Raw genomic sequence first — 10,409 nt, forward strand, 5'->3', positions numbered from 1 at the left:
GGCTCAGATCAAGGTGTTTATTTTTTTTTTGTCAAGACCAAAATGTGAATTATGGCCATTGATGTTTAATAGTGTTTGCGTGTTTGTATCTCCAGCAGAGATGTGTACAGTACAGTAATGTGGTTACTACAGTAATGTGGTCTCAGTGAAGACTACATACTTGTGCAGTATGTTTGTTGGTGCAATGCTTTTATATCAAATTATTTCAACTAACCAAACATTTATGAAAAACTAGTTTTATTTCCATAAAATACTTATTTTTTGCTTGTATTTCAGTGCATTATTCATTCATCAGTTGCACAAAGCCCCACAGCAAGAATAATGGATTTGTTCTCAATTACCTAAACTGAAAGACCCACCCCAAGTCGATTTTTGGACAGTTTTCTTTGTGGAAGACGAGGCTGATCCTGTGAAATGTGGGCTATTGCAGCCACAGATGATACAGGTCAGTAATGCAACATGAAGGGTCTCAATATTGATGTTTCAGTGAAAATGTCAGAATGGACATATCGCTTTTCCCATGGGTCACCCCTCAGATGGTAGTATTGTTTGGCTTCATATTTCATACCTGAAACATCTTTACAAAACTGCAAAACTAGACAATTTATCTTGGACCATTTATCTTATCTATTATTAACATGAAATTGCTTGTAGCCCTTGCAGAGTCCTTTATGAAAAACCTATGGAGAAATGACTAAGTGAAAACAAGCCATCAAACTAAAGTTGAGCTGGATTTTTCCCACCTCAAACCTCCATTTGCAGTTCACTGGAGAATTTTTTTTTTCAACATCACCAGTGGCCCTTGCATCAGATTTGAAAGTCATTCAATACTGCATCTCAACCAGTCAAAAAATTACAGCCTATATTAAGTTGCTGTAGTGCGTATTATTCGTGTTGAGGCAGAGGGCTTTGTTCCGAGGCTGAAAAGCATTGTTTCTGCACTTAAAAGCGCAGGTAGATGTAAAGAAGCCGATCTGATTGGCTGACTGAAGCGCCGCCATTGGTCAGGCGAGAGGTGTTCAGGGGTTGATGGCGAAGTGGGTTGGTCAGCCGCCAAACAGGAAGCGATGGGAATGAGTGTGGAATACAGAGGGCCAGCAGGATGATGGCAGGTTGGATCTGACCGACGTCCTGACCAGGCAACTTGACCAGATGGAGCTGAGGAATTTGAGATTGTGGATGTTGCGCTGATGGAGTCGAAGAAGTTGAGATGGCAGAAGGTGCTCAGGAGTTCAAGCTGAGATGGGTGAAGTTGCTCAGAAGGAGTTGATGAAGTTGAGATAGGCATTGAGGAACCCAGTGGGGTCTTCCAGCTGGGGATAGTGGCTAATGTGTTCATCCAGGACAGACACAGTGGACCTCCGCACCAGGCTCCTGGGAGTAGGGAAGATGGGAGGTAAATGAGCCATTAATTCAGATACCATTAGGCAAGAATAAATGTGAGTACTCTGATGGGTTGGTATGGTTCTAAGATGTCACACTTTGTTGTGTCCGTTCAGTTTCAGCGCCAACATAACTGATTTCTTATGTAAGGACTATGCAGAGTACAAAGTGTTAGTCTAAGTACACCTTGTTATGTAGTACTATGTATATGACAAACAACACAGTGTAATCACATACGGCATGCCACTCCACAGGTAAATGGCAACTAATGTAAAGTGTGACCAGGGCTGTTACAGTAAGATCACCAGCCTTGCCACACAGACATTAGCACAGTAGGGTCCATTTCAGCAAATTCCTCAGAAGCCTGATCAGTTAGCATACACCATCATATTGCCATTTTTGAGGTGAACTAAACATTTGACCCTGATGAATATGTTAGCTAAAATGCCTTAAATGAGCAAGGGTGGGGGAGGGGGTGGAGAAATAACCAGCATGCCGGTTACTGCGGTGGGGATTAGGATGGGGGGAGGAAAACTCACTGGTAGCGGCTGATGAACTGGGGGTGAGGGTTCACCGGATCCAGCGGCCCATAGATCATATGCACTGAAAAGACAGGGAAGAGGGTCATGTGCACGGAAAAGGCATGGGGTAGGTAGGCAGCCCATATGCGCTGAATGATATGGTACATACACACAGGGAGGGTGGGTCATACACACGGAAACCTGCCTGTCACGCAAGGCTGTAAGAGGCTTATTAGTTGAGATCAACTTCAAATAGTATTGTAGTTCGGATTAGTACTGTAATTTTTATCACCCCATTTGTTGCATATGAAATGAGTTATACTAAGTGTTGTTAAATGTTTTAAAGTGCAATTAAATGAATGTTGTGGTGGTGAGTATATTGAGAGGTAACTGACATTTGCTTATCAGATGCCCTCATCCAGAACAACCTGCATAGCTAGTAATTTTTACATGGTTATTAATACACTTTACAGAGGCAATTTTGGTTCACCCAAGGGCACCACAGCAGTGCTCCTCCAAGGAATCGCACTAGGAGTCCTACACCTTACCATTATACCAAACTAAGAATTCTCATGTACATGTTTGGCAGACGCTTTGTCAAGGGTGAGAAATACGGTAGTTGTTTTTTAAATGTCAATTTATACAGCTGACTGTTGGCTGAAGAAATATGGGTTAAATATCTTAAGAGACAAGTCTCTTACTGGTGATTCAAACCTTCAACCTTGCACTAACAAGCTCCTTCAGTCCAAAATTGCCACCACACCTTACTACCTATTGTCTCCTCCCTGCCCTGGTGCATTTTTGGTGCGGATGTGAAGAATAAGCTCCTTTGAGCATTAAACGGGATTGAAGCAGCTCAGCCCCTGTGAATCGGACCCATTTTGTCTCTGTTCAAGCCTTCGAAGAAACCGTTCGCCTTTTTCATTCGAACGCCAGATTAACTCCTGCCCGCTGGACACGCTTCAGAATCGTGACCGGTGCAGCGGGCTGAGGGGAGAGCCCGGCCAGTGGGGAGCACCGCAAGGAGCTGGTCCGCTTAGAGACCAGAGCGGCGCTGGAGCTGCCGGGCCTCCAGGGACAAAGCCAGCCTGTTCCTGAATCCATTTACAAAATGGCATAATGCTATGCACTCATTCATAACATAGCATAACGCTATTCATCCATTCATAACATAGCATAACGCCCCTGCTTCACCCCTTTTCATGACAAGTTTGTATTTTAACATACCAACAAGCTAATATTAAAGTACAAATGTAAAACAAGCACCATGTCAGCTTTTAAGCATTTTCTGACCCCCACTGTAACTGAAACTAACGTACTGAGTTTGCTATCCCAATACAATGAGGTGTATTAACTTTTCTACCAATGACCACCCACTTCTCTTTTAAACAGCAAAAAATTACTGAATACTTCACAAACACAATCGTCCATTTAGTTCTTCCCCTAACGTTTTTTGAATAACATAGCAAAACGCTATTCATCCATTCATAACACAGCATAACGACCCTGCTTCACCCCTTTACATGACAAGTTTGTGTTTTAACATCCCAACAACCTAATCTTAAAGTACAAATGCAAAGCAAGCCACAGATCAGCTTTTAAGCATTTTCTGACCCCCACTCTAACTGAAAATGATGTACTGAGTTTGCTGACCCAATACAATGAGGTGTATTAACTTTTCCACCAATGACGACACGCTTCTTTTTCAAACAAGCAGCAAAAAAGTACTGATTATTTCACAAACACGGTTGACCATTTATTTCTCCCCGTAACGTTTTTTGGCCTGGAGGACAGACCTACAGGGCGGGATCGCGGAGGAAGTGATGGACCAGCGTGGAACTCCATCCTCACAACGTCGCCGGCACTGCGATCGTCTCTCAATCATAACACCCCCACCCCTCCTCCGCATTACATCATCGGTCAGCACCGCTAATCCCGGACGGAATGCGCAACGCCGAGGGTGGAGACGGCCTTGCCGCGGTACTCACGTGGGACGGAGGTGGAGGTGAGTGCACCCACCCACCGCTCCCTGTGCTTCTGCCTCTGATTTATGTACTGCAAGATGCTGCAAAAGAGAGAAGGAGCACCATCCATCAGCTTCATCAAAGCTTCAGATATATTAACCACCTCTACCAAAAAGTTTGCGCAAAAGGAGAGCGGGGTCTACCTGTTGACCGAAGAAAATTAAAAGTCGACATCAAACCAATAAAACTGTGCAGATATGCTTTGGGCTTCATTAGTCAGTACCCAAGTCTCAATCACACTATAAATGATTAATGCTTCTCATATCAATACCAAGGCTTCATTAACCAGTATTGTGTGAGCCATCCTTCAGTAATGTACAACAGGGATGTGTTTTTTCCATATAATTTTGATAATCTAACATTTTATGACAGCAAAGATTGACTGTTCAAATAATGAGGGTGATTTTCCCGCCTATGCACTGCTCATATGAGAGCTGTGTTCACTCTCAATAATCACTCGTGGTTCTTCATCTCCTTCATGAATACAGATCAGAGAGAATAAAACATTTTATCCAGCTGCTGTTAATTAACGAGCATTTGAACACTGAATCGAGTAATTGATCTGTAGCCTCATGGTTAGATATTTGAAGAGCTGAATGTTCAAGCCAAAATCTATTGGACTGCGTGTACAGTGTCCAAAGTTAAGAGTTACTTTCTGCTCAGTCACTCTGTCATAGGTGAGTGTAGGTCCTCTGTGACTCTTCAGCACATTTCCATTTTGGGGTTCATGAAGCCTCGCTCTCATTAGTGGACCCCTATTGGCCCTGTTATGGGGACAGGGACACCACTGCCATACCTGTCCATGACCAGGTTTCCGTCGTTGAAGCGGATTCCCGTCCACATGTCCCAGTACTCTGCTTCAGTGGGCTGAGTGTAGGGGCCGAACACGTCCCCGATCCTGCGCACACACACACACACACGCACACGCACACAGTACAAACACCAGTGCACATACACCCACGCCACACAGGGACACACACGTACTTCAATTATGTACAGTTTTCAATCTACAGTTGCACTCCTGCCAAAGGATCAAAGGATCCTATTCACTTGTTTACAGAGGAACACCTCAGCATACCGCAGCTAAAGACCTGCCAATCCTGGCTGAAAAGCAGCCCCAGGCAGCCGCCTGTTTAAATAAAATAAACACAGTGCATACGTATTCATGTACTGACTATCCCTGGTGTTTAAAGACAGGAATTTTCCTCCCTGACAGGCATGTGTGCTTATGGCTTTAAAGACCTCAGCAGGTTAATGGTAGGTATAATACCTTACCCCTGAACAACTAAACCCGTGCTGCACCTGGGACTGAACACTCATTTCTCAGCCGCATCTCTGTCAGATGATAACGCTTCGGCCTTTGGCTTGTTAATGAGACAGGGCCATTGAGGGCCCCCTTCCCACCAAAGCACTGTCGGCTTGAACTCGTTCCTGTCCGTCAGACACACTTGTGGTTTCACCTGGAAGTAGCCATATCAATACTATTTTCGCAGTGATGTGGAGGGGCTGAAATTGTTTTGACTGTGATGTGGTGGCACTGAGACTATTTTCACTGCGATGTGGATGTGTTGGAGGTGCGTGAGCTGACCCTTTGGAGAAGAGCAGGTAGTTGATGAGTCTGGTGAGCACGGGGGACAGGAACCCAGAGTCTTTCAGCAACTGTGGGAGAGACCGCATAGCAATACTGTTCTGTCCTGTATCCATCAAAGAGTTTGAAATGGTCATAATGGTCTAACCTACTCCCTTTTGGATGAGGAAGAATGGTGCATACTGTAATCTGAATGAGAACTAATGGGCATTTTACCAACCTTTTGCAGAAGTCTTGGATGGTGTGTTTCTGGGAATATCCCTGTTTACAGAGCACAGACATATATGAAATATCATCACGTTACTGAGGTGGCAAACAGACAAAAAGCATGAATGGTCCTCAAGGTCTGTGAAGGTCCTGAGGTCTTCACAATTAGAACTATGCATATGGCAAAGTAACTTAAAACTGGATAATGCAGCGGGTGGTATGACCACATCTTTGTACTGATGTTGTTGACCTTTTCCATGTCAAACTTCAACAACCACCTGTAGTACCCCGCAGGGTAAACCCTGGACTACATTTACTGATAGGTAAAACAGGATGGCAATGCTGCCTTTTTGTACCTCCATTGGACAAGCAGAGACTGTTGATGGTCAGATGTCCGGGTTTGTTGTGGTCACGCCTGATCATTGAAAACACAGAAGAAAGGAGTGAACACAGTAAGACCGCCCAGACCACAGAAGCAGGATTACTAGAATGGTGTTGCAGTGTAAGACCAAAGGCTTGAACGTTGACAAAAAACACTGGAAACTGTATTGGATTGGATGCACTTTTTGTTGAAACTTTGCTGCAACTCTTCATCTGACATTGTTGTAATACGAGAACAGAAGATTGCTAAAGAAGATTAATTCTTGATTGCTGTGTGTGCACTGTTACTGGATTGAGTAGTATTTATGCAAATTAAGTAGAAGTATTGACCAATGGGGTGATTTTATCCATGGTCTAGATCTGTGTCACATTACACTGCCCTCACTGGATACCTAAAGGAAAAGAGGTGACCCTGAAAGCAGCCATAATGGTGCTGCCCAGCTGAAGACTCTGCACCTATCCATAGAGACTCCCTAATGAGGCCAAATGAGGAACATGCACAGACTTAATGGGCAAGTGCAGCACAAATATAGTGTCCTGCCCCTTTGTGTTGAGGCAAAGAGTTTTACTAATCACCGCCTCCCTGAGCTGGAGTGCACCAGGAGCGCAGCTGCTACTTCAGTGCCCACTTGAGTTCTCAGCTCAAAGCATTGTTCCCTTAAGTGCCCACTTGAGTTAGCAGTTCAACACATCATTCCCTTCAGTGAACCCTTGAGTCTCGCTGATGTGGCTCTTCATTCATGCCTGACCCACCGGTACAGCAGTTCCAATGCAACAGTGTCTCCGTAGTCATGGGACAAGAGGTTAACCCTTTGATGGACGAGGCCTAAGTGTGACACCAGTGCCTCCACAATACTGGCCTGCTCAAATATTGAGTACCGATGAGGTCTCTAGGAGATAAAATAAGATTAATGTCAGAATGGAAGTGGTGAGAAATCATGTATTGAATCAACTAATAATTACAGACCTTCAATGGACCTATATGTGAACATTTATTCTGCTCAAGGTATGTATTCTAACAGTGATCAGCTCTTGTTGTTCTGAGGTCAAAAGGAGCATGCGTGCATGCGAAGTAGGTATTAGTGAACTCACAATCATGAAACCTGACAGGTTTCATTGACAATCACAGCGCCTCACAGGTGAATTCTCACACAGTACCCACAGGTGAAATTACAGGCATAGGTGAACGCACGGGCGAATTCATAGAAACACAGAGAGTGAATCAGCTTACGGGTTTATCACTGAAGCCGAAGCCCAGGAAGTCCACTGCAATAACCCTATTAAAGCGCTGATTCAAGGGCTCCCAGATCTGTACGCACAAACACACAGGAACAGTCAGTGCAGCTGTGATTACATGATGGAGGATAACAAACATGCTGAAACACACTCTCCACTACACACCAGAGCATAACACACACGCGCACACACACAGAAACACAAAGATAATCATTATGATACACTGGGCAATAACCACACATACGCAAACCCATCATCTGTGATCATATGCTTGGCTATTACAAGCACACACACAAACAAAAACATCAGATGTTACCATGCCCCAGGCTGGAACAAACACACAGAAGCAATTAGGTTATGTACCATCATATCTGTTTGTGTCCAACTAACACAAAGGGACCCTACACTGTCTTACTTGAGTCTACCACAGGTGACAACACATGATACAGTCTGACATTACTGGTATTATTGCAGTTAGCTGTACGTCACTTAAAAGCATACCTTGTACCAGTCGTAACTGGAGGTAGGAAAACCATGCAGGAGTATGACAATGTCTGAGCTTCCTACAGCGCCCGTAGAATCTGTAAAAAAAATATACAGCCAATACAGTGGGACTATATTTGAAAAGCACAGTAGGGAGTTATTCCTCCTCTACTCGTTTCTCTCTTTCACACATACAGGGACACACAGTGTCTTTCCAGATATTTTGTTCAGAGCCACACGCAACTGCCGGCGCCTCTACATCAAAAGGAGATTACATTATACCCCGTTCATTTTCCTTGCGGGGAGGTTTATCCAAAGGGACATAACGTGTGACTGTGATGTGATGTGATTAACCGTGTACACTTCTTAACAGTGAGAGCCTGAGTTTAAGGACGAAGCTGACATTTATAAATACAGACAACATCATATAAGGAGTCGGGCACCTTAACACCGCGGTTTAGTGGCAAGCTCCTTCGACACCTAACTGCCGAGACTACGACTTCACATGGAAAACCGACCACAAATATCACAGTATCACTGCTAGGTACCTTTGTAGAAGATATTATGGCCTTTGAAACTGAAGAAGGCGCCGGAGGACCTCCAGTTTTGCAATGCCGGGGACAGCTGAGGCGGGGGGATGTGCAGGTAGACCGCGATGAGCGGCACGCACAGTAGCCCTACGTGAAGCCACCACTCCCTCATCCCCAAGGACGAAGCGCACTCCTCGCTCTGCGGGGAAGACCGACAGAAACGCACCGAGCGAACACTGTCATTTCCCAAGCCGGTGGAGATAAAGACTATCATCAGATCCGCAGATGCAACGTTACAGCAAAGCAGCGCTTTGACAGATTGTAGTCAGCGGTTTTCAGGCAACAAGTATGCACATTTTAGTTTAAGCATTATAGTTGCGAGATATTGCTGCAAATTAATAGACACAATTAATAATGTAGCTACCGGTATCTGTATACATCTACTTTAGGCGAGTTAGCTAATCTTGAAACTGGTTAGCTAATCTTATTATTTAGCAGCATAAAAAATAAAGAGCTGCTGCAGAAATAACATTAATATTAATAACAATTACACATTATGGCTCTGTCGCAACATAACAAACAAACAAAGTTGGATCTGTCTGACAAATAACCAATGGTTTTTAACAAGGGCCGGGAATGGCAGCTACTCTATCTAGCTTGCGAATACTCTAAATACAACAACCACAATTTCGACCCAAGTTATGGGTAACAAATATTCATTCTGAAATAAGACGAGTCTCCGATTGAGCTACACAAAACATTTACCGCTACACTTACATAGTTTCAATTTCCTGAAGTGGCGAGCGTATATTTCCGTAGCTAGGAAGAACTTGACATTTTTCTGCAACCGCTAGCTAAAGTAGCTATTATGGTATTGTTCTTGTGCAAGACAACGCTGACAAATGAGACTTTCTGCATGGTTAACATTACTCATTGTTAAGATGACAAATCTCCTTTAGCAAAAAATACTATTGCACTTCAAAGTGGGCCGTAACGTTTGTTAGCGGGGTACAGAACTAGCTGGCTAGCGACAACTCCCTCGCTAGAATGACACTGAACAAACGACGCGTCAGAGGTGTCACCATCAGATTAACTTCAGCTTTGTCCCAAGAAAGCTAACGTAGCTAGTTAGCTGGCAAGCGAGCTAAAGATTATTGAAATTAACTTCGCGCAGTTAGCTGGCTAACTCCTCCAGCGTCCGTTCCTAGACATGTTCTGTACTCCACGAACAAAACAGAAACGCATAGGTGTGGTTTACTGTGAGAAAGCATGTGCGTGTGCTCTGAGAGTTAGCTGAAGTGGCTAGCTGGTTACTTACATTTGAGTGACGGCGTGTCATTCCGGCGAGTTCCTGTATACACGTCCCCAGGGCTACAGGGCACTTCTGGGTACGACCTGGATCTCCATCATTCAGCTCGGAGGCGTGGAGGGGAAGGATTAACAGAGATCGTTAATAGGCAAGGATTTTAAATTCCTATTTTGGTCATAGAGAGTTCCGGTTACTACCTTACATGTTGATGAATACTTAAGTTCCGGTGATGGGACACTTGATTATAGTGCACGTTTCAATACAAATAGCCGCTATCTGTTGTCTTTTTTAGTATGCAGAATCTTAGGGGTTATCGACAGTGTCTCGTTGCCAGGGACGCAACGCAAGTGCTGCGGAGCACCTGCAATGCGAAAAAGAGCCCTCTGTGGGCGAGGAGACCTTATGACACATCCAATTTATTTCATTTCTCGGACCTATTTACACGAAATGAAAAGGAATTCAGGTGTAATTCATGATCAATAAAATACGGAATTAACAATGCAGGTATTTATTTTCATTTCTCGGAAACAATGGTCAGCTAACATCTGTCATCACACTTTCTAAACATGTCCACTTTAGACTGGTCTGGACTACCTTGCCACATTCCCACCCTTGTCCTGTTATCACCTTGGACCCATAGCATTTATCACCCCCCAGACAGTCCAGAACCTGAGCAAGACTGGACCCACTCTGACTGTCCCCAAAACTTTGCACAGCTGACCATGAGGGATGGAGAGATCTGCCCAA

General features: G+C 44.2%; 1 protein-coding gene across 1 annotated transcript; it reads right to left on the reverse strand.

Moving 5' to 3' along the window:
• Window positions 1–82: 82 nt before the first annotated feature.
• Window positions 83–9,919, reverse strand: mest. The gene is made up of 12 exons (XM_036517899.1): window positions 9,672–9,919; window positions 8,372–8,552; window positions 7,842–7,921; window positions 7,336–7,413; window positions 6,858–6,994; window positions 6,080–6,138; window positions 5,737–5,777; window positions 5,517–5,587; window positions 4,725–4,826; window positions 3,893–3,969; window positions 1,923–1,986; window positions 83–1,374 (listed from the first exon to the last, which is right to left on the reverse strand). The coding sequence occupies exons 1-12, from the start codon at window positions 9,690–9,692 to the stop codon at window positions 1,257–1,259; spliced, it is 1,029 nt and encodes a 342-aa protein (XP_036373792.1). The 5' UTR covers window positions 9,693–9,919; the 3' UTR covers window positions 83–1,256.
• Between the last annotated feature and the right edge of the window lie 490 nt (window positions 9,920–10,409).

Source organism: Megalops cyprinoides, chromosome 23, assembly GCF_013368585.1.
Source record: "Megalops cyprinoides isolate fMegCyp1 chromosome 23, fMegCyp1.pri, whole genome shotgun sequence".
Lineage (NCBI taxonomy): Eukaryota > Metazoa > Chordata > Actinopteri > Elopiformes > Megalopidae > Megalops > Megalops cyprinoides.